This window comes from Hyla sarda, chromosome 13 (assembly GCF_029499605.1).
Source record: "Hyla sarda isolate aHylSar1 chromosome 13, aHylSar1.hap1, whole genome shotgun sequence".
In the NCBI taxonomy this organism is placed as follows: domain Eukaryota; kingdom Metazoa; phylum Chordata; class Amphibia; order Anura; family Hylidae; genus Hyla; species Hyla sarda.
In genome coordinates, this window is record NC_079201.1 from 45,144,922 (window position 1) to 45,170,738 (window position 25,817).

Below are 25,817 nucleotides of genomic sequence, written 5' to 3' on the forward strand. Positions count from 1 at the left end.
ACCGACAGCGAAGTCAGCCCAGTTCTCCATGAACCCAAACCCTTCCTTCCTAAACCAGCTTCTGAGCCACTTGTTTACCTCCCTGATCTCCCGCTGCCTCTCTGGTGTGGCTCGTGGTACTGGTAGTATTTCAGAAAATACTACCTTGGAGGTCCTTGCCTTAAGCTTGCGGCCTAAGAAATCATTTTTAAGGACACTCCACCTACCTCTTACTTTGTCATTGGTGCCAATATGTACCATGACTGCTGGGTCCTCTCCAGCCCCGCCCAGCAACCTGTCAACCCGATCCGCGATGTGCCGAACTCGTGCGCCAGGCAGACAACACACTGTTCGGCGATCCCGGTCTTTGTGACAGATTGCCCTGTCTGTCCCCCTAATAATTGAGTCCCCCACCACTAGTACCTGTCTGGCCTGCCCTGTACTCCTCCCTCCCTCCTTACTGGAGCAGACACCCCCCTGGCGGTCAGAGGTATCCTGCTGCAGTTCTGCTAGCTCTGTAATGGCATCCCCCTCATCTGCCAAGCGGGCAAACTTGTTGGGGTATGCCAGTTCAGGACTAGCCTCCCTGACACTTTTTCCCCTACCCCTCTTTCTAACTGTAACCCAGCTAACTGCCTGACTGTCCTGCAACTCCGTCCCACTGTCCTCCCCCACCTCTATTCCCGAGAGTGCCTGCTCAGTGAGCAGGAGACTCCTCTCCATGTTGTTAATGCTTCTCATTGTTGCCAGTCGCCCCTCTAGATGCAGGATCTGGGCTTCCAAACGGACAACTAGCACACATCTCGCACAACAATATGCACCCTCAAACTGTTGTTCAAGGATTGCATACATTGAACAGGATGTACATTGGACTGCATTTTCCAACATGGAGGCCATCTAGTTATGGGGATTTCACAAATGTATAGGAAAAAACAGACAGTCAAAATTACACTTAACATTTTTTGTAGACCTTGTGGGTTTAGAAATTAACACTCACAGCGATCTCAACCTCCTGCTTTCAAACTCCTGTTTTTGAAACTCCTCTTTCACGCCCCCTGTGTCACAGCAACACTCAGAAGAGCAAGCTCTCAATAAGAGTCCCAAGCTAAGATTTATACACCTGTGCCCAATCTACTCCTCCTCCCCCTAGAGGTGGAACAGAGAAAAAAAAAAAATAATGAAAAAGGGTGTTTAAACTCTAACAGTTATCCCACTATGTGCAAAAGAGAAAAACTTACCCAAAATATGAATGTGGGCTATAGGCAGTCGCACCCACTCCACAGATTCACTCCGCACAACAGATAATCACAGTTTTTGAAACTCCTCTTTCACGCCCCCTCTTACACAGCAACACTCAGAAGAGCAAGAGCATCCTTGTGTCCCGAATGTGACAGGGAAAATTCATCTCGGCCAGGACGCCCGGGGTATGAACTGCAGCACCCGCCCTATAAGATGACACTTGGCATATAAAACGACCCCCCACTTTTGAGAAAATTTTCCTGGGTTAAAAAGTCGTCTTATATGCCGTAAAATACGGTAATTCAATTTCTCCTGACTACAGAAATACAGTGATCCCTTAACTTACAATGGCCTCAACATACAATAGTTTCAACATACAGGTGAAGCTCCAAAAATTTGAATATTGTACAAAAGTTCATTTATTTCAGTACTGCAACTCGTCTGCGGAAGGAAGCATGAAGTGCACCAAAATCTCCTGGTAGACGGATGTGTTGACCCCAGACTTAATAAAGCACAGTGGACGAACACCAGCAGATAACATGGCTCCCCAAATGAAATAATATATTAGGGATTTGGGGTTTTCATGAGCTGTAAGCCATAATCATCACGATTATGACAAATCACGGCTTGAACTATCTTGCTTTGCATGTAATGGGTCTCTTTCATATATTAGTTTCACCTTTTAATTTGCATTACTGAAAGAAATTAACTTTTGCACAATATTCACATTTTTTGAGTTTCACCTGTACAATTGTAACTTGAAACCACACTCAACATACAATGCTACGGACAGTCCAGATCAACGAAACATGTAAATAGCTGGATGAACCAGCCAATTAGAATGGGCGTTCACTGGTAAAACACTTGTATTACTGAAGCGTATGCACTGAATTCCTGTCTGGTAGCAGGAGTACAGGGAGGTTTTACATGTTCTTAACGTGCCACAGTTAGCTGCTCCTTTGGACACCAAGTAAAGGTAGCTCCACTTTACTTATTTCGGACACTGTGTGTACTGTACAGGACCCTGAAGAAGCTCCTGTCCTCAGGGCCGGCCTTAGGTGTTCAGGCGCCCTGTGCGAGCTAACCTTTTGGCGCCCCCCCCCCCCCATTACCCCATAAACATATACAAAGAGGAATTTTTTTTTTAGATTTAATTCCCTTGCCCCCTTAATCAGTCCTATGTCCCCCTTCACCAGTCCCCTGCCCACCTTAGTCAGATGCAGTATAGTTACCCCACATTAGCTGCAGTATAGCTCTCCACATTAGGTGCAGTATAGTTCCTCACATTAGGTGCAGTATAGTTCCCCCACATTAGTTGCAGTATAGTTCCCCCACATTAGGTGCAGTACAGTTCCCCCACATTAGGTACACAGTACAGTTCCCCCACATTATGTACACAATCCAGTTCCCCCACATTAGGGGCAGTCCAGTTCCCCCACATTAGGGGCAGTACAGTTCCCCCACATTAGGTGCTGTACAGTTCCCCCACATTAGGCATGTAGTATAGTTCCCCCACATTAGGGGCAGTACAGTTCTCCCACATTATGGGCAGTACAGTTCCCCCACATTAGGTACGCAGTACAGTTCCCTCACATTAGGTACGCAGTACAGTTCCCCCACATTAGGTGCGCAGTACAGTTCCCCCACATCAGGGGCAGTACAGTTCCCCCACATTAGAGGCAGTACAGTACCCCACATTAGGTGCAGTACAGTTCCCCCACATTAGGTGCAGTACAGTTCCCCCACATTAGGTGGAGTATATTTCCCCCACATTAGGTGCAGTATAGTTCCCCACATTAGGTGCAGTATAGTTCCCCCACATTAGGTGCAGTATAGTTCCCCACATTAGGTGCAGTATAGTTCCCCCACATTAGGTGCAGTATAGTTCCCCACATTAGGTGCAGTATAGTTCCCCCACATTAGGTGCAGTATAGTTCCCCACATTAGGTGTAGTATGTTCCCCCACATTAGGTGCAGTATGTTCCCCACCATTAGGTGCAGTATGGTTCCCCACATTAGGTGCAGTATAGTTCCCCACATTAGGTGCAGTATAGTTCCCCACATTAGGAGCAGTATAGCTCCGCACATTAGGTGCAGTATATCCCCACAATAGGAAGAAGCAGGTTCCCCACATTAGGTAGTAGCAGGCTCCCCACATTAGGAAGAAGCAGGTTCCCCACATTAGGTAGTAGCAGGTTCCCCACATTAGGTAGTAGCAGGTTCCCCACATTAGGTAGTAGCAGGTTCCCCAAATTTAGTAGCATTGTCGTTCCCCCCTCCGACTCACACACACAGACAGGCAACCACACATGCATGCAAATACACACAGACAGACAGACACCCACACATGCACACACACAGACAGACAGACCCCCACACATGCAAACACACACACACACACACAGACAGACAGACAAACACCCACACATGCACACACAGACAGACAACCACACATGCGCACACACACACATAGACAGCCTTACCTGTCCTGCGCTGCGCTTCTCTTCTCTCCGGCGGCGGCCTGACGAGTGACATCACTGACGTCCTGTGCGGGTCTGCGGAGGGACGTCACATGCGCGACGTCCCTCTTCAGACCCGGGCCGGCCAGCCAACTGGAGATGCGGAGGAGGGCATGGTAAGTGAAGCCTTCCAGTGTAATGAAGAAAACTGTGCCCTGAAGCGGAATGTGACCCTCCGCATAGGGACACAGTTGAGGGAGGGTAGTGGGAGTGTAATGAGAGGGAGCGGCCTGCAAAGCAGAAAACTGTGTCCCTGTGTGGAGGGTCACATTCCGCTACAGGGCACAGTTTTCTTCATCACACCGGCATTTAGCGCTGGTTGCCCAAAGCAGGGCTAAATGTCTGAAGAAGTTAACTGCCCGGCACCCGAAACTGCATGTCCCGGGCGTCGGGCAATACAAATTATATATACTTCGTGCGAGCTGTGTCGGCTGCCCGGCACCCCTGTTGCTATGGTGCCCTGTGCTGCCACACAGCTCGCACACCCCTAAGGCCGGCCCTGCCTGTCCTCTACATAGACAGTGATTTACAGCTCCCAGCAACTCTTTCTTACTTTTATATGTAAGGACTTATCTATATCAGTTATCTACTTATTTTTGTTTAATCCTCACTTTTTCCTATTTTTGGATGACATTTTGGTGGCATCAGAGCCAATTATCAGGTTTCCATAGAGTTATGGTCTCAACATACAATGGTTTCAACATACAATGGTCATCCTGGAACCGATTAATATTGTAACTTGAGGGACCACTGTACCTCTTATGTGGACGTAACCTGTTGCCTTGAAATACAACAGGGCTTAGTGAGAGAGCACCATGCGCATTTCAGGTATTTGATTTGCATAGGGGTGGCTGACAGTTGCAGGGGTTGTGAGGGGGATTCACATGGATGGGATGCATCCTCCTCACATGCAACTTTAGTGCCGACTTGCAACATGTAAAATCGCATAAATATACAGAAGCCGACGTCCACTTACCTCCCGTGCTCCTGTCACGGCCGGGTTATTGTAGCTCCGTATCCTAGTGATGACGTCATTAGAGGTGGTGCTACAGACGGGAGCCAGACTAGCAAGGGTGTGAAGCTCTCTTCACATTGTACGTTTTGTATAATGTGAACAGACCCTTCTGGCATTGTCTTCCCAGATAGGGAGACTCCAGCTGTTGCTAAACTACAACTCCCACCAATTGGAAGTTCCCTGTATGGGAAGACATTGCAATATGGGCACTAAAATAAAATAATTTTTCCAATGTGTCGTCTTTTTTTTATTATTTAATTTTCAGGCTTAGTAGTGGAAGCTGTCTTATTGACGGAATCCATTACTATGCCAGGGCTTAGCATTAGCCCCAAAAACAGCTAGTGCTAATCCCCAATTATTACCCCGGTACCCACCGCCACAGGGGTGCCGGGAAGAGCCAGTACCAACAGGCCCAAAGCGTCAAAAATGGCGCTCCTGGGCCTAGGTGGTAACAGGCTGGTGTTATTTAGGCTGGGGAGGGCCAGTAACAATGGTCCTAGCCCACCCTGGTAACGTCAGGCTGTTGCTGCTTAGTTGGTATCTGTATTGTTGTCCCTACCAGGGACTGAGGTGCCTTCTAAAATATAACTTTTAATAAGGTAGTTTAAAAATAGCGACCCACCAACTATAAAAATTTGAAAAAATCATCACGGAATGATATTAACACAATATTGCGACTATTGAAAACAATGACACGGAAAGTATTACACCAGTGGTTAGATACACATCACCATACTGTAGTTGTATAATCCTAGATGTGATGTTAACACTATCATATATAGTGAACAAAATATTCCCTTATCCCAACGCGTTTCCACTTCTTCAGGGGATTAGGTCTATGGTTAAGGTAAACTCTGGAGTCAAATATCACACTAGTATATGTCACTGTATGTATCCCTTTAGATGGGCAAATTTTCAGCCAATGACACCCAGAGGATAACCACCATGAAGCAACCAGCGTCAGTAGAACTCCGGCTCTATGATTAACTATCGTGTCCAGAGACCAGGCAGGACATTTCTCACCATCCCGGTTAGTGCTGTCTACTGGATCGAATATAGCAAGAGAGCCGGGCAATAGAGCTGTTCAAGACAAGGTACGCAGGAATCGCTGCGGTGGCAGCGAGTACCGGAGCGGTGTCCGGGCTATCTGCGTGTCAGGTGATCACGCCGGCGTGTTCACCTGATTGTCTGGAACCATCTGGCCAATCACAGCTCTCTGCGAGAAATATGAATAGGTTTATATATACAGCAGTGCAGGGGATCAGAAGAGCGGCCGCCGCATCTATACATTATACAGAAGGATCGCAACGAACCCTGGGTGATCTTTCAATTAGTACAGGTACTACTACTCCCATCATGGAACAGTATGTTCCATGCTGGGAGTAGTAGTACTACCTAAAAAAATTATTAAAAGTGAAAAACACACACACACACTACATTTTTATTATTGTCAGCTACATTTTTATTGCCCTGCCCGCCCGCATAAATTGATCCCTGTTTAAAATGTAATTAAAATTTTCTTATAAAAAAAGATATATTTAGTTAAATACAATTTTTCCATCACTACTGTATCTTTTTATTATTATTTTTTGATGGTACCCTACGAAATTTTAATAAAAAAGGTATCTACATCACTTTTTTTATCGCTAAAGACCAAAAGACATTAAAAACCACCGTCAAAAAAGCCAAAGTTAAAACCCACATGGCTTTTTTCTTGGCGTTTTTTCGCTCCCAAGATTTTCTCGAAAAAACGCCAAAGTCTCAACAAGAGGTCGTTTTTTAAAAACTGCCAAGGAGCCCAAAAACGCCAAAGGATTAAAAAAACGCCAAACTCAAAAACGCCAAGTGGATATGGCATTTTGCAGTTAACTATTGACTTGCAGCTAACATCTGGCCACAGCGTTTTTTCACAATAAAAACGCTATGCGGCAGAATGGGCCTCACTGAAAAAAACTAAACGTGAAGTCCATTTCAGTGAATCAGTGGCTTAAAATCATCTGGATCTGGGGTCAAGACAGGGTCATCTATATGGGGGACAGGGAAACTTGTACAGGGAGACAGGATCACTAGTTTGGGCCTCTACTGGCATTGCCCTCTGGCACCACTTTCTAGGGGTCTCATCATCACCAGCCACCAGCAACTGTTCTGCAATCTTCGGCTGGACCATACCCCTGTGTGCAGATTGCACACCAATCACCCTTATTTTCCGGGCTATTGGGTCTCTCCCAAAAAAAGGTGATTTATCAGTCAGAATTGACTGTCCAAACACAGCGATCGCCATTATGGGTGATGTCCTTGGATGGCTGAGCCAGCTTGTACCAGAAGAGGATCACCGAGGGGCATGGAGGTCCCAATCACCTCCCCCAATTAACTGGCATTTTACACTTTTAGATCCCACAATCAAGTGTGTCCTTAGCACAGAGCCACTTTAAAGGAGTAGTCCAGTGGTGATTCAGTGGTGAGCAACTTATCCCCTATCATAAGGATAGGGGATAAGTTGCAGATCGCGGGGGGTCCGACCGCTGGGGCCCCCTGCGATCTCCTGTACGGAGCCCCGACAGCCCGCTGGAAGGGGGCGTGTCGACCTCCGCACGAGGCGGCGGCCGACACGCCCCCTCAATACAACTCTATGGCAGAGCCGAAGCGCTGCCTTCGGCAATCTCCGGCTCTGCCATAGAGATGTATTGAGGGGGCGTGTCGGCCGCCGCCTCGTGCGGGGGTCGACACCCGCTATCTCGGCGGAGAGCCGGGGCCCCGTACAGAGAGATCGCAGGGGGCCCCAGCGGTCGGACCCCCCGCGATCTCAAACTTATCCCCTATCCTTAGGATAGGGGATAAGTTTTTCACCACTGGACTACCCCTTTAATGAGAATTTGTCCTCATTTGCCCTCCATTAGCTATGTTTCATTCTCCAGCTTCTTATCCGTGCCAGCATAATGCACAGGATAATGCATTTAGTTCACTGATTGGAAAAAGAATACAATGCTTGTCTGTCTACAGACTTGGAGATGGTACAAAAAGAACTAACAGTAAACATTTAGGGTACGTTCACACGTACACGATCCTGTGCAGATTTGATGCGCAGGATTTGTAACTGCAGATTAGAAGCTGTGCTCAGTCATTTAGTTTACATTAAAATCTGCAGCAGAAAATCCTGTGCATCAAATCTGCATACATTTGAACGTACCCTTGTAATGTATTTTTTTGCTATTTATTTGGTAATTCAGTATGATGGTAGTTAAATGGCTGTAAGATGCCAGGCAGCATTTATTTATAAGCAAACAGGAAGGGACAAGAGAATTGATTATAAAACACCAGCAAGGAATAAGGACAATTAAGATAATGCTATAAATCTCTCTCTCTTCTCTTTTCTCTCTTCTCTCTCTCTCTCTCTCTTCTCTCTCGTATATTATGTATGTCTATTATTATGTATATGATGTTTATAATAATACAAGTATGTCAATTGGATTTCTTTCTGCTTTAGTTTTTTTTCCCCTGGCACAATTTATGTAACAGGCAGATGGGAGTAGAAGCCCCCTCCCCATCACATCTACCACGACCTACGTCTACCAGAAAGGAAGTGCTGCTCACTTTGCTGCAGATAGATGTACGTGTGACCTGTCTGTGATAATCTGTCACATTAGAGAAGCAGGGCAGCTTCAAGTTGCTATTACAAGATATCGTGAGTTGAGAAGAAGCACAATGGAGGAACAGTCTGATGTTCTGCAGCTCTCAGACTACAATGAGGCCCTCCAGCATAAGGTTTGTATAATTAAAGGATTTTTTTGGTTTATGGATTATATTGGATGATCAAACTTAAAGCTATACATAAATGCATTCACTGCATACTAGCAGTATTCTACCTTATGAGTTTTTCATTATTATAAATAAAATATACTTAAATACATTTGCACATTGTGCAAATCACAGTAATTGTAAGATAAAATGGTATTGATGGGATAACGCGAGCATTGCTTTTTTTTATTCTCCATGAATTAGGAATGTACACGTAAATGAAACCATATTCAAGAATTCTTGCCCCTATTGATCAGTGTCATAATACAGACTCAGAAGGACTGTTTGCTGTTGCACACAGCCAGTGCATGCAGAATTGTCAGGTGCATGAACTCTAAGGCCATGTTCACACGGCTTAAATGTGCAGAATGTCCACATAGAAGACGTGTGTGGAAATTCCGCACATTTAAATAATCAGGTGGGCGCTAGGACTGCTCAGAAATGCGCTGCCTCATAGATGACAATGCATTTCCAAGCAAAATTCACAAAAATAATAGATAAGTCTATTCTTTTTGCAGATGCCGGAATCAGGATTTCCTGATGTTTCTGTAGCCAAAATTCCACTGTGTGAACAGTGCAGCAGAATCACATTGAAATCAATGGGAAAATTCTGGTAGAATTCCGCACAGATATTCCGCCATGTAAACATACCCTAAAGGTACGATCACACAGGTAACATAGTAACATAGTTCATAAGGTTGAAAAAAGACCAGAGTCCATCAAGTTCAACCTATTACCCTAATGAGTCCCTACTGAGTTGATCCAGAGGAAGGCAAAAAACCCTCATACTAGAGGTAAAAATTCCTTCCCGACTCCAAATATGGCAGTCAGAATAAATCCCTGGATCAACCTACTGTCCCTATAAATCTAATATACATAACCAGCAATGTTCTTACTCTCCAAAAATGCATCCAGACCCCTTTTAAATTCTTTTACAGAGTTCACCATGACCACCTCCTCCGGGAGAGAATTCCACAGTCTCACTGCTCTTACTCTCACTGCTCGTAAAGAACCCCTGTCTGTGCTGGTGTAGAAACCTTCCTTCCTCTAAACGTAGAGGATGCCCCCTTGTTATAGATACAGTCCTGGGTATAAATAGATCATGGGAGAGATCTCTGTAAGGTCACCTGATATATTTGTACATAGTTATTAGGTCTCCCCTAAGCCTTCTTTTTTCTAAACTAAATAACCCTAATTCTGATATTCTTTCTGGGTACTGTAGTCCTCCCATTCCCCGTATTACCCTGGTTGCCCATCTTTGAAACTTTCCAGCTCCACTATATCTTTCTTGTACACTGGTGCCCAGTACTGTACACAGTATTCTATGTGTGGTCTGACTAGTGATTTGTACAGTGGTAGAATTATTTCCTTGTCGTGGGCATCTATGCCCCTATTGATGCACCCCAAGATTTTATTTGCCTTGGCAGCAGCTGCCCGACACTGGTCACTACAGCTAAATTTATTGTTAACTAAAACTCCCAAGTCCTTTTCCACATCAGTCGTCCCAAGTTTGCTCCCATTTAATACATAATCCCAGCCCGGATTTTTCCTCCACATGTGCATTACTTTACATTCATCAGTGTTGAACCTCATCTGCCACTTCCCAGCCCAAACCTCCAACCTATCCAAATCCATTTGTAAGAGTGCCCTGTCCTCTATTGTGTTTTCTGCTTTAAAGAGTTTAGTATCATCTGCAAAGATTGCTACTTTACTATTCAACCCCTCTACAAGGTCATTAATGAATATATTAAATAGGACAAGACCCAAGACTGACCCCTGTGGTACCCCACTAGTAACAGTCACCTAATCAGAATAAGTACTATTAATAACCACCCTCTGTTTCCTATCACTGAGCCAGTTACCCACTTACACACATTCTCCCCCAGCCCAATCCCTCTCATTTTATGCACCAATCTTTTATGTGGCACCGTATCAAATGCTTTGGAAAAATCCAGATATACAACATCCAGTGATTCCCCCTGGTGCAGTCTGGAGCTCACCTCCTCATAAAAGCTGATCAGATTAGTTTGACAGGACCGATCCCTCATAAAGCCAAACAATTTACATACAACAGTGGTTAAACTAACAGGCCTATAATTCCCGGGGTAATTTTTTGTCCCCTTTTTAAATATTGGCCCCACATTTGCCATGCGCCAGTCCTGGGGAACAGTCCCTATTACTATAGAGTCCATGAATATAAAAAATAGGGGTCTGTCTATTACATTACATAATTCCTTTAGAACACGGGGATGAATGCATCTGGACCTGGCGATTTGTCTATTTTGATTTTTTGTAGGCGGCATTGTACTTCTTCCTGGGTTAGACAGGTGACCTGTACTGGGGAGTTTACCTTATCTCGCTGCATTTCACCTGTCATTTCATTTTCTTCGGTGAACACCGTGGAGAAGAATTTGTTTAATATATTTGCTTTTTCCTGATCCCTGTTTATAATTTCTTCTTTATCCTTTCCTTTATTTGTGTATTTCCTTACAAACTCACAGCGTGTTTCCCACTGCGAGTTTGAAAGGGGGCAGGGAAATTTTCAGCAGTGGAATCTCAGCTGCGGAAAATTCACCACAGACCCCATTGAAAATATGCTGCGGACAGCCCGCAGAGACCCTGCCCCCTTTCAAACTCGCAGTGGGAAACACGCAAGTTTGTAAGGCTAGGTTTACACATCGGAATTTCCATGCGGAATTCCACTTGGAATGTCCCCCCGTAAATTCCACTGCAACAGAGTCCCGTTGATTTCAAAGGGATTTTGCTGCGCTGTTCCCATGGGGGAATTTCCACGGTAAATGTTTATGTTGTCTATTCTTTCTTCGAATCCTGCTTGGAAATGCATTGAGGTCTATGATATAGGGCATTTTAGAGCGGTCCAATAATCCCACCGGATTATTCAAATGTGTCGAACATTCTGCATATTTTCGGTCATGTGACATGCTCCATCCCCATTGGCGGTAATGCAGCCTGTGTGGAATTTCTCCTAATTTTCGCCTAAAGAATGAAATTGCCCAAAGCAACTTATCAGATCGCTTCTTTCATTTTTCAAAGGACCTTTAAAAAAATAAAAGAATCAATCTGAATGGTTGCTATGGGCAACTGGTCAGCTTTTCCTCTGCACAGATTTTGACAAATCTGCCAATGGAAGGCTGCTACACTGAAATTTCCACCTGTAGAAAGAGCCCAAGGCTTATATGGGGACATATATCAGTGTTGGTGTAGGTAGACGTCTTTTTGTAGATCATTTTGGTTGGTCTAAATTTGGTGCAATTGCACCAAATTTATCATACTTGAGCAAGGCACATGATAAATTTCGTGCAAAGTTCTAAATTTACACACAGTTCTATTTCTACACCTGATCTACACCTCACAGGAAAAGTGGACACAGGGATTTTGTTCTATGTCGTGCGGTATAAATCAATTATGAATTATGGTCCTAAAAAGTATTAATTATGAAAAATAAAAAATTATTAAAATTATTAAAAATATCGAAATTATGACCTAGTGAATTGTAGACAGAGCCAATCAATACAATTCATATCTGAGTCTGACTATTTCCTCAGATATCAACAAGTTATTTTATGACAGGATAACATTAACGCTTAAGGATGAAGGTTTGCAATATGCAATAATACACAGGTATTATAAAGTATGCAGATTTATTGGTTATAAGGTTATAAACATAAATGAGTAATAAACACAATGATATATGCAAATGAATATCAATTAGATATATTTGTAAACATTAAAAGTTTGTTAATGGACTACATATAGTAGAACAATACATATGAGTAGTAAGTAACTTGTTAAAATAAAACAAAAGCTACTAGGTTAGGAATATCATATAAGAAAAAGGTTATCACTCTATCCAGAGGAACCTCATGATATCAAGATGGGCAATATCTAATCATAGACATCTCAATATGGAATGCTAAATACATTCCCCGCCCCCTTCTAACTAACTACAAATCACATGACTCCATGAATGGGGAAATCCATCTAAGAACTTCCACCCCTTTCTGGACTATTTTCTATACATGACCTTGGTAAGACTATAAAGACAAATAGCAGAGTTTTATGATCTTGCTAAACTATATTTTAGGAGGAAGAACTTGAAACAAGTTTCCTGTGTGGGAAATATACTTATAACACTAAGTTTGGTGAGTAGGAATTCTATCAATGTCTAAGCAATTATTTAAAGGGGTACTCCGCCCCTGGCATCTTATCCCCTATCCAAAGGATAGGGGATAAGATGTTAGATCGCCGCGGTCCCGCTGCTTGGGACCCCGGGGATCGCCACTGCGGCACCCCGCCATCATTACTGCACAGAGCGAGTTCAGGCGAATGACGGGCGATACAGGGGCCGGAGCAGCGTGACGTCATGGCTCCGCCCCTCATTACATCACGGCCCGTCCCCTTAATGCAAGTCTATGGCAGGGGGCGTGACGACTGCCACGCCCCCTCCCATAGACTTGTATTGAAGGGGTGGGCCGTGACATCATGAGGGGCGGAGCCATGACGTAACGATGCTCTGGCCCCTGTATTGCCCGTCATTACGTGCAGAGCGATCTCGCTCTGCACAGTAATGATAGCGGGGTGCTGCAGCAGCGATCCCCGGGGTCACCAGCAGCGGGACCCCGGCGATCTGACATCTTATCCCCTATCCTTTGGATAGGGAATAAGATGTCTAGGGGTGGAGTACCCCTTTAATACTTTGATAGATTATGAGTCTTGATTCTTCTGCAGGTAGAATGAAGTCTCACAATATCCTAAAACTATAATCTCAATTGGAGATAATTAATTATTTTATTTAATTTAATTAATTTATTCAGCAATCTAAATGGTATAATTCCATCCATGTTATCCCAATTAGCCTTAATTAAAGCAAAACTGTCAGATATTTTCTCCTGCACTATCCACAGTACTAGTGGATAGTGCGGGAGACGCTGATTAAAATGAGCTCTACCTTACCTTGATCCGCCTGGCCGTTCGCCTGCAAATGTAGTTTTATTCTATGTGTATATCTTGCAGTAAGTGGCATGGGCGTGGCTTCTGCAGCTAACTGGCACTGACGCCAGTGCCGCTTATGAATATTCATCCCCCCTCCCTCCAGTTCTCCCTCTCTTCTCCACTCCTAACTGGAGGGAGGGGGGGATGAATATTCATAAGCGGCGCTGACGTTAGTACCAGTTAGCTGCAGAAGCCCCGCCCGTGCCAGTTAAAGCAAGATATACAGATAGAATAAAACTACAATTGCAGACGAACGGCCGGGCGGATCGGGGTAAGGTAGGGCTCGTTTTAATCAGCGCCTCCCGCACTATCCACTAGTACTGTGGATAGTGTGGAAAAAAATATCTGACAGTTTTCCTTTAAATGGAATACCATTTTTGTGTCTCTTACCAAGTCTAAATTATAGACTACAGTCTAGTCCCCTCCCTAACATCTGGTTTACCAGACTTTTTAATTAGATAGACACACCCTCCTAAATTAGAATTCCCCAATGAATGTAGGTTGGGTGTGTACATATGGTAATGATTATGACATCACTATACTACCCAGAATGCATTGAGCATATCGCCCATAATGCCTTTCCTGTTAGTGTAATGTCAACTACCCATACACTAGGGGGTGCTATTGCCTAATCATTACCATTAAGGGTTAACTGTCAATAACTGGTCTTAAACCAACATTCCACACTTGACAAATGGAGCCATAATTAACAATTCAGGGATTACTTTTGACATCTATAAGTAATCAAAACTTGGTTTCTCATAGACAGAGTCACCAATTAGACATCCAAATTTATTGGAAAGATAACAATATAATGGATGATTCTCTAACACTGATGTGTGAATGTCTAGAGAATGTATTCTACTCCCAGACTGGCACTTGAATAGGAGAACTTAGAATACATTATGGTCTATTTAGAACATACACAAAATGGCCGAAATCATGCTATTAAACATAGTGATTCATTTTTGGGGCATAATTAGCACGACATCTATTGCTTTGAGGCTCTGATTCCATTGATGTTTATTGTCCACCAGCAAAAATGCCAGAAAAAATGTCACAGCTTTTTCTTGTGTTTTTTCTCGCATTTTTGCTGGTGTGTGGAAACAATCATTTTTGTACCCTGTGGTGATTTTTTTCATTGCCTTTAGGTACCGCTCTGTGGGTCAGATGCAGAGCGCCCGGCCCACAGAGTGTAAGGAGGTGAGGAGTGATGTTTAGCATATACATATACAGGGTGCAGAGCATCACTACTTACCTCCTCTGGCTGTAAAGTGGTCCCTCAACATACGATGGTAATTCGTTCCAAACGACCCATCGTTTGTCGAATCCATCGTATGTTGAGGGATCCGTGCAATGTAAAGTATAGGAAGTTATACTCACCTGTCCCCTCCGCCGCTCTGGACCGCATCCTCACCGCTCCCGATGCTGTCCCAGGGGCTCCCGATGCTGTCCTGCTGCTCCAGCGTCTTCTTCGGGATCCTCTGGCTTCTTCCGCATCTTCTGCAGGGTCCGGGCCTCGCTTTCTGGTGACGTTATTACGCTGCTGTGCCGGCACGGCGTGCATAGTGACGTAATAACGACGCCGGGAAGCGAGGCCCAGACCCTGGAGAAGATGCAGAAGACGCCAGAGGATTGCGCAGTGGACCCGGAGCAGCAGGGATAGGTGAGCGAACCTCTCCGGGATGCTTAAACTGCTATCCGACAGCAGCTTAAGCATTTTGCGCTGTCGGATAGCAGTTAATGCGATGGCCCCGACATATAAAAGCATCATATGTCGATGCTGACATCGACATGCGATGGCCTCTGAGAGGCCATCGTATGTCAATTTTATCATATGTCGGGGCCATCGCATGTCGGTTGGTTACTAGTGTTGCTCGCGAATATTCGCAATTCGAATATTATTCGCGAATATCGCATATTCGCGAATTCGCGAATTTCGCGAATATAGCGCTATATATTCGTAATTACGAATATTCGTTTTTTTTTTATTTTATTTTTTTTTTTTTTTCTTCACAGTACACATCACAGTGATCACCCCTCTCTGCTTCCAGCTTGTGTGGTGTAAAGAAGGCTGTAATACTACTGTGTGAGACTGGCATGCTAAAATTCGCATACGCGAATATTCGCATATGTTAATTTTCGCATATGCGAATTTTCACGTAATGTTAATCTTGCACATGCTAATATTCACATATGTTAATTTTCGCATACGTGAATATGCGCATATGCGAAAATAAAACGAGAATATAACGAATATGCGAATATTCGCGAATATAAGACGAATATTCGTCCATATATTCGCGAATATTTGCGAATTCGAATATGGCCTATGCCGCTCAACACTATTGGTTACTGTATAGTATACAGGGGTGCATAGTGTACCCATGTATACAATACAGGAGCCCAGCAAGGAAAGTTTTAACCCACGTTGCTGCTGAGCAGTTCTGGGGTAAGTCTTTGTGCACTCTCCTGTATAGACAGCTATCTATAGATGACTGTATATACAAGGTACAGTAGGCAGATGTCAACAATTTGAGGCTCCCTGTTACACTGCAGTATGGGCACACTCCCCGGGGGAGAGTGACAAAAATGTAATCTTTTTTTTTCTTTTCTTTCATTCTCATTTCAGATATGTGAATGCGGAGAACTAGGTCAGATTTGGTGGATTGCGACAATGACCAGCGGGTTTTTAATTTCAATAAAAGGGTTAATGAGGGCTGCGGGGGAGTGTTTTTTTAAATACACTTTTTTTTGCAATGTGTCATCTTTTTTATCATTGAATTTTCAGGCTTAGTAGTGTAAGCCATCTTGTAGACGGAAGCCATTACTAAGTCGGGGCTTAGTGTTAGCCACAAGCCAGCTAGTGCTAACCCCCAATTATTACCCCGGTATCCACCACCCCAGAGGTGCCAGGAAGAGCTGTACCAACAGGCCCCGAGCATCAAAAATGGCGCTCCAGGGCCTAGGTGGTAACAGGCTGGTGTTATTTAGGCTGGGGAGGGCCTGTAACAATGGTCCTCACCCACCCTGGTAACATCAGGCTGTTGCTGCTTAGTTGGTATCTGGCTGATACTGAAAATATGGGGAACCCTATGTGTTTTTTATTTTTATTTATTTATTTAAAAAAAAAAAAAAAAAAAGCATAGGGTTACCCGTATTTTCATTGCCAAATTTGACGCTCCGGGCCTGTTGGTACCGGCTCTTCCAGGCACCCCTGTGGCGGTGGGTACTGGGGTAATAATTGGGGGTTATCGCTAGCTGTTTTTGGTGCTAACGCTAAGCCCTGGCTTAGTAATGGATTCCGTCTACAAGATGGCTTCCACTACTAAGCCTGAAAATTCAATTATAAAAAACACGACACATTGAAAAAAATGTTTATTTAAAAATACACTCCCCCACAGCCCTCGTCAACCCTTTTATTGACATTAAAAAAACGCTGGTCATCGTCGCAGTCCACCGAATCTGACGTAGTCCTCCGCATTCACGTATTTGAAATGAGAAAAAAAGAAAAACACGAAAAATTGGGTTGTATTTTTTTGGCGCTCTCCCCTCGGGAGAGCGCACATAATGCAGTGTTTTCCTAAACAGGGAGCCTCCAATTGTTACTAAACTACAACTCCCATCAGGGGCCACCCTAGTAGTAAGGTAATTGCATGAGGAGGAGGTTTGTTACAGTGTGTCACCCCAGAAGTAAGGTAATTACCTGAGAAGGAGGTTTGTTACAGTGTGTCGCCCCAATAGTAAGGATATTACATGAAGAGGAGGTCTGTTACAGTGTGTCACCCCAGTAGTAAGGAGATTACATGAAGAGGGGGTTTGTTTCAGTGACATCCCAGTAGTAAGGTAATTACATGAGTAGGTTTGTTACAGTGTGTCACCCCAGTAGTAAGATGGGGAGTGTCTTAGGGAGGAGCCAATGGGCAGGGTCAAGGGGGCGGCAAAATTAGCTTTTGCCTAGCCCTGTACCTGAGAATGTGAGAGACATATTGATGGTCAAAAAGATACCAGATATTTATGGTTTAAAAAACTTCCCACAACATTTTTGGTTGGAGCACAACTCAGACCCAAGGTGCCTGAAGTGTGAGGTTTCTTTTCTCCCTCCTATGCATCAGCCGGGTACCCCGCTCAAGTGTTTTCTAACCATGGTGCCAAGCTGCTGTTGCAAAACTACAATTCACTGCAGAATGATCTCCCCCTAGCCGTTGCTCCACCAATTGAAGCAGATTGAACACCTGACTAAGGCCGCTCTGCATCCTGGGAAAACCTGAGATGACACTCATTTTGTATGCTGTTAAAAATAAACATCAGGGAAAAGATCATGTAAGAATTGTGAGACCACCATCAACCACCACAGGTGCATACACTATAGTATGAATTACACTAACTTTACAGCCCCTAAAGCATAGTGAAATAAAATGAAAATCCTGGAATACCCTTCCAATGTTAAAGGGGTACTCCGGCGCTTAGACATCTTATCCCCTATCCAAAGGATAGGGGATAAGATGCCTGATCGCGGGGGTCCCGCCGCTGGGGACCCCCGTGATCTTGCGCGCAGCACCCCAGTTAAAATCAGTCCCCTTCCCATAGTCTTGCATTGAGGGGCGGAGCGTAAAGTCACACGGGGGTCCCCGCGATCAGGCATTTTATCCCCTATCCTTTGGATAGGGGATAAGATGTCTAAGCGCCGGAGTACCCCTTTAAGCTATGTGAAAGCTGTGTGCATGTGCCAGGAAAGCTCCCGGCGCATATGCCAAAATGGCCTTCAGTGTCTTTTTGGCATCCCATTAGTTTTTTTTTTTTCTATTTTGGAAAGTGCACCAGTTTATGCTTTTCTTATACATCGGGCTCCTACAAATAAAAAGTATACTGTTTGGAATACTTTTTTTGCATTGTGGCCAATGGCTGATATATGCTATATCGTATATAGTAAAACGCGGTGTGTACCTAGCCTTATTGGCTGCCTGGGTTTTTGCAGCCAGTTGAAATGAATGCTAGCATAACTCACAGGGTATTTCCTGCAACAGTAAACCCGCTGCTACATAGGAACGTGTAAACATAACCTTAAACAGCATGAATTTGGGAACTTTTTATGTGGTTATTGGCATTTTCAACTTACTGTATTTTTCCATTCTGCTTTTGCTTAGACAATTTTGGTAGGTGATAGCTCTGTGGGAAAGACCTCGTTGCTTGTGCAGTATGACCAGGGCAAATTTATACCAGGATCTTTTACATCAACAGTGGGCATAGGATTCACGGTAAGTGCACTAGTGTATAAAGCCATTACTGCCTGTGAATTCTTATTTTCATTCTGTTGTACAAAAATTGTCCAGTTTTTGCTGTTTTTAGAGGGGTACTCTAGACTTTCCATACTTAACACCTATCTAGAATAGCACTCCTGTATCTTATCAGAACTGTACTCCTTTATCTACGGTGCTCCCGTAAAGAATGCATGGAGGGGGGCAGTAGGACCCTATGAAGTAGTGTAACCCCTTAAGGACCAGGCCATTTTACACCTTAGGACCAGAGCGTTTTTTGAACATCTGACCACTGTCACTTTAAACATTAATAACTCTGGAATGCTTTTACATATCATTCTGATTCAGAGATAGTTTTTTCGTGACATATTCTACTTTAACATAGTGGTAATTTTTTTGTGGTAAATTGCATCCTTTCTTGGTGAAAAATTAAAAAATTTGATGAAAAGATTGAAAATTTAGCATTTTTCGAACTTTGAAGCTCTCTGCTTGTAAGAAAAATGGATATTCCAAATAAATTTTATTTTTATTCACAAATACAATATGTCTACTTTATGTTTGCATCATAAAATTTATGAGTTTTTACTTTTGGAAGACATCAGAGGGCTTCAAAGTTCAGCAGCAATTTTCAAATTTTTCACAAAATTTTCAAACACACTATTTTTCAGGGACCAGTTCAGGTTTTAAGTGGATTTGAAGGGTCACACATGACCCCATTATAAAAACTGCACCCTCCAAAGTATTCAAAATTACATTCAGTAAGTGTTTTAACCCTTTAGGTGTTTCACAGGAATAGCAGCAAAGTGAAGGAGAAAATTCAAAATCTTCATTTTTTACACTCGCATGTTCTTGTAGACCCAATCTTTGAATTTTTGCAAGGGGTAAAAAGGAGAAAATTTTTACTGGTATTTGAAACCCAATTTCTCTCGAGTAAGGACATACCTCATATCTCTATGTTAATTGTTCGGCGGGCGCAGTAGAGGGCTCAGAAGGGAAGGAGCGACAAATGGTTTTTGGGGGGCATGTCACCTTTAGGAAGTCCCTATGGTGCCAGAACAGCAAAAAAAATAAAAATAACACATGGCATACCATTTTGGAAACTAGACCCCTCGGGGAACATAGCAAGGGGTAAAGTGAACCTTAATACCCCACAGGTGATTCACGACTTTTGCATATGTAAAAAAAAAAATTGTTCCACTAAAATGCTTGGTTTCCCAAAAATGTTACATTTTTAAAAAGGGTAATAGCAAGAAAATACCCCCCAAAATTTGAAGCCCAATTTCTCCCGATTCAGAAAACACGCCATATGGGGGTGAAAAGTGCTCTGCTGGCGCACTACAGGTCTCAGAAGAGGAGTAGTCACATTTGGCTTTTTGAAAGCAAATTTTGCTCTGGGGGCATGCCGCATTTAGGAAGCCCCTATGGTGCCAGAACAGCAAAAAAAAAAATTTTTTACCTAAAATACTTGCTTTCCCAAAAATTTTACATTTTTAAAAAGGGTAATAGCAGAAAATACCCCCCAAAATTTGTAACACAATTTCTCCCGAGTACGGCGATACCCCATATGTGACCCTAAACTGTTGCCTTGAAATACGACAGGGCTCCAAAGTGAGAGCGCCATGCTCATGCTCATTTGAGGCCTAAATTAGGGACATAGGGGTATTCTACGCCAATGATTCCCAACAGGGTGCCTCCAGCTGTTGTAAAACTCCCAGCATGCCTGGACAGTCAGTGGCTGTCTGGCAATACTGGGAGTAGTTGTTTTGCAACAGCTGGAGGCTCCGTTTTGGAAACAGTGGCGAACCAGACTTTTTCGTTTTTATTGGGGAGGGGAGGGGGGCTGTGTAGGGGTATGTGTATATGTAGTGTTTTTTTACTTTTTATTTTATTTTGTGTTAGTGTAGTGTAGTGTTTTTAGGGTACAGTCGCACGGGCGGGGGTTCACGGTAGTTTCTCGCTGGCAGTTTGAGCTGCGGCAGAAAAGCAAACTTGCAGCCGGATACTTACTGTAAACCTCCGCCCATGTGAGTGTACCCTGTACGTTCACATTGGGAAGGGGGGAACATCCAGCTGTTGCAACACTACAACTCCCAGCATGTACGGTCTATCAGTGCATGCTGGGAGTTGTAGTTTTGCAACAGCTGGAGGCATACTACTTTGGCTGGGAATGCTGGGGATTGTAGTTATGAAACAGCTGGAGACACACTGGTTTGCTGCTTAACTCAATGTTTCACAACCAGTGTGCCTCCAGCTGTTGCAAAACTACAACTCCCAGCATGTCCGGTGCATGCTGGGAGTTGTAGTTTGCAACAGCTGGAGGCACACCGGTCGTGAAACACTGAGTTAAGGTAAAAAAAAACAACTCTGTGTTTCATAAGCAGTTCAGCTGTTGCAAAACTACAACTCTCAGCAGTCACTGACAGCCAACGGGCATGCTGGGAGTTGTAGTTATGCAACCAGCAGATGTACCACTACAACTCCCAGCATGCACTTTAGCTGATTGAGAAAGCTGGGAGTTGTAGTTATACAACAGCTGAAGGTACACTTTTCCATAGAAAAAATGTGCCTTCAGCTGTTGCAAAACTATAAGTCCCAGCATGTCCATAAGGGAATGCTGGGAGTTGTGGTGGTCTGCCTCCCGCTGTTGCATAACTACAGCTCCCAGCATGCCCTTTTTGCAAGCTGGGAGCTGTTGCTAAGCAACAGCAGGAGGCTGTCACTCACCTCCTGCTGCTGCTCCGTCGCAGGACAGTCCCTCGCCGCGGCCGTCGCTCCTGGGGCCCCGATCCCAACAGGGACGCCGGGGATCGGGGTCCCCAGCACCCGGGGTCTTCTTCCCGCACCCGCTCACATCCTCCGGAAGAGGGGCGTTCGGATCAGCCAGTAATTCAGGGTCACTGGAGACCCGATTGACCTGGAATCGCCGCAGATCGCTGGACTGAATTGTCCAGCGATCTGCGGCCATCACCGACATGGGGGGGCATAATGACCCCCCTGGGCGATATGCCGGGATGCCTGCTGAACGATTTCAGCAGGCATCCGGCTGCGGTCCCCAACCGGCTAGCGGTGGGGACCGGAATTCCCGCGGGCGAATGGATACGCCCTGCGTCGTTAAGGACTCGGAATACAGGGCGTATCCATACGCCCTGCGTCCTTAAGAGGTTACTTTCAGTGCAGCAAACTCTATCCAGAAGTTCAGTGAGGATCTCTGAATGATCCAATGTTGACTTAAATGACTAATGATGATAAATAGAATCCACCTGTGTGTAATCAAGTCTCCGTATGAATGCACCTGCACTGTGATAGTCGCAACCCTTCAATGCAAGTCTATGCCCATAGACTTGTATTGAGGGGGCATTACTGTGACGTCACGAGCCTCTGCCCCGCATCACCAGTCATCCAGCATGAAGCGAAGCTCGCTCCATGCACCGGATGTCTGGGGTCCCCAGCAATCAGACATCTTATCCCCTATACTTTGGATAGGGGATAAGATGTCTAGGGGTGGAGTACCCCTTTAAGGGCTGGTCCTGCAGGACTCCTGCTAATGGGAACTGCGTTCCTGCTGTGGAATAAGTGCAGGAACTCCGTTCCCATAAGTTCCTGCAGGACTTGAGCCCTGGGGGCATGTATGGCTAGAATGTGAGAACACTTCGTGGTTAGCACCCTCGTCATTAGCTCCACAGGTAGCCAGTAGAACACACCAGGGCGGTGGCTCCCAGTAGCTTACAGCAGGCGAGGCGTATGAATACAACAGGCGTAGAGCGGTTAGATGAGGGCTAGACTAAGGACATGGGCGTGGCTTATTGACGCCGCTCCCACTTGGTAGGGGAACTTGGCGCACTCTCCGCCCTGTTCCTAGTTCGGGTTTCCTTGTCACCCAGTGAGATGTCCGAGATGCTGAATGGAGAGGTGTCCGCTCCGCTCAAGTGCCAGAGACTCAGCCGGTCCCCGAGCTGTATCTACGATCTGACGTACAAGGTGCAGTATTCTGTATGTGATGTGTTGACAGGTAGTGACAGCTTGTACCGTGTCCGCGGCTGGAGATAACCCGCTTGTCAGTGGTGGCTGAGCAGCTCCTAGGTCATACACACTCCGTCCGGTGAGGAGCGCCACTGGCTTTCTCATGACGGTTGTTGCCGTCTTGACTTTTCATACAGAGGTCACGTGATGCGCTGCTCAGCCGCCGGGCAAGTGTCCTGCCTGCTGCCCCTGTATACTGGAGAGGGCACACATTGTACACCGTGTACACCTTGGCTGTTATGTTGTAGGTACGTCTGGGCACATTCCACATAGGTCAGTGACACTTGACAGTACAATTCAGGAAAATGGGCTTTTTCTATTTATCTGTTGCAATAAAAAATGCAAAGATCTGACCGTTTGCGGTGGACTATGGCAGCACACGTCATATGTTGTGGATTTTGTGGTAGAACTTGTAAAACATGCAGATGAATGGACCCCATACTCTCCATCTCTTGTGATGTACAGAGAATTCCTTGAAGAGACAGCAAATCTCCCAGAAGCCTCATCTCTGCCTCATCTCTGCCTCATCTCTGCCTCATCTCTGCCTCATCTCTGCCTCATCTCTGCCTCATCTCTGCCTCATCTCTGCCTCATCTCTGCCTCATCTCTGCCTCATCTCTGCCTCATCTCTGCCTATGGCCTTGGAGAGAGAAGGGTTGTGGAAGAGGTATCAGGGGAGGAATTCATATCTGTACTGTTGAGGTGTCACTGTCATAAAAAACAAAAAAACTTTCAATATATGGTAAAGATGCCCACCGACTGCTCATCGCTTCTCTCCCAGTCTCTCTATTATCTGCAGGAGATGATTCTATAGAATGTCTATGTAGTGAGAAGTGAAATGGAAGAGAAGCGCTCAGAAAAGCACTTCTACCTGCTTGTAGTAGCCATTGGTCGGTGCCTGGATACTTAGAACCCTAGCAGTCAAAAGTTCTGACATTTGCAATTTTTTTTTTCTTTTTTATTATGACAGGGACACTAAGTGCAGAGGTTTGACCTGTGTATAGGTGGGGTCTGGTGTCTTCATAGATGGCCTGAGGTCTTTATTAAAAATAGGGGGTTGGTCTGGGGAATGTACAAAGCAGACCAGGTTCAAGGAGAAGAGCGGTAACACAGGCCGTACCCGGGCTGTCAATTGGGAGTGGCTACTACAAGATGCCGCACAGCTCAATTACCATACGACGCCGGACATTAAAAAAATAAATAAATAAAAAAAAAGTACTGTATAAGCCGAGTTTTTCAGCATGATTTTTCGTGCTGAAAACGCCCCCCTCGGCTTATACTCGAGTGAACTCTCCGCCTGTCAATCCCTTCTCAGTGGTCTTCAACCTGCGGACCTCCAGATGTTGCAAAACTACAACTTCCAGCATGCCCGGACAGCCATCGGCTGTCCTGGCATGCTGGGAGTTGTAGTTTTGAAACCACTGGAGGTCCGCAGGTTGAAGACCACTGCGGCCTTTGTCATCATCCAGACCCCCCCTTCAGTTTTCTATTCACCTCCCCTCGGTGGGAAGGAAGGGTGAGCTGGTCTGGGCCATCTATGCTGCAGGGACCGTCCGGTGGGGAGGGTTAGTCGTTCCGGGCTGTCCATTTTCAGGGGGATGATGAATTTCCCATCCTAGGCTTATAGTCGAGTCAACAACTTTTCCTGAGTTTTTGGGGTGAAATTAGGGGCCTCGGCTTATATTCGGGTCGGCTTATACTCAAGTATATACGGTAATTTTCTTCTCGAGCAAGGAAAAGCTTATTTTACCCTATAACGTGTTGCCAGCAGTTTTATAGGGTAGAATCTGTTGACAGGCTGTTTGGGCTCAAGCTGTGAAAGAAACTCGTTGAGTGGGGGTTTTCTGTGTGTTGAGAAAACGCTGCTCAACCAGGATCGGGCACATTCTGGCTAGTCAAGGGATCAGGTCAGTTGAGATGCAGCCAATTTTTTTTCTTTTTAACACTTTTATTTTTCTGTATGAGAGCTAATTTTTTTTCTGTGATCTGTAGTTTTTTTTTTTATTTTATTTTTTTTATCTTTACCATATTTGTTTATATGGGACTTTCTGATTGCTTTTTACCAAAAATCTGCAATTCTGGACAAAAAGGGGAGATTTATCAAAACCTGTCCAGGGGAAAAGTTGCCCAGTTGCCCATAACAACCAATCAGATCGCTTCTTTCATTTTTATCAAGGCCTCTGCAAAATAAAAGAAGCATACTGATTGGCTATGGGCAACTGGGCAACTTCACCATAAAAAAAATTGTGTTAATAAAAATAAACATGTGTTATCATAAATGTCCGAATTATAAAAATATATTGTTAATTAAACTGTACGATAAATGGCGTAGGCACAAAAAATTCCAAAGTCCAAAATAGCGTATTTTTGGTCACATTTTATAACCTAAAAAAATGAATAAAAGCGATCAAAAAGTCCGATCAAAACAAAAATGGTACCGATGAAAACTTCAGGTCACGGCACAAAAAATTAGCCCTCATACCGCCCTGTACATGGAACAATAAAAAAGTTATAGGGGTCAGAAAATGACAATTTTAAATGTATACATTTTCCTGCATGAAGTTATGATTACTGCAAGTAATAATAAAAAATCAAACCCATATAAGTAGGGTACCATTTTAATTGTACGGACCTACAGAATAAAGATAAGGTGTCATTTTTACTGAAAAATGTACTACGTAGAAAAAGAAGCCCCCAAAATTTACAAAATGGTGTTTTTTCTTCCATTTTGTCGCACAATTATTTTTTTTTTCCGTTTCGCCGTAGATTTCTTCAGTAAAATGACTAATGTCACTGCAAAGTAGAATTGGTGGTGCAAAAAATAAGCCATCATATGGATTTTTAGGTGCAAAATTGAAAAGGTTATGATTTTGAAAAGGTAAGGACATAGCGTTTTTCCGTTTTTGCACTTTTGTTTTTCCCTCCTTAAGGGGTTAAAGCAATATATAAAAAAGATAAAAATTCAACCTTTACTTAATA

General features: G+C 44.3%; 1 protein-coding gene across 7 annotated transcripts in view; it reads left to right on the top strand.

Annotated features, from left to right (window-relative positions):
* Positions 1-8,286: 8,286 nt before the first annotated feature.
* The window catches only part of RAB37 (RAB37, member RAS oncogene family), a 157,073-nt gene continuing 139,542 nt past the window's right edge, over positions 8,287-25,817 (top strand). The window contains exons 1-2 of one of the 7 annotated variants that reach the window (XM_056549552.1): positions 8,287-8,514; positions 18,708-18,818. In XM_056549552.1, the coding sequence (XP_056405527.1) occupies positions 8,455-8,514; positions 18,708-18,818 (171 nt within the window). In that variant the 5' untranslated portion in view covers positions 8,287-8,454. The other 6 variants (XM_056549551.1, XM_056549554.1, XM_056549553.1 and 3 more) reach the window with 6 other exon arrangements.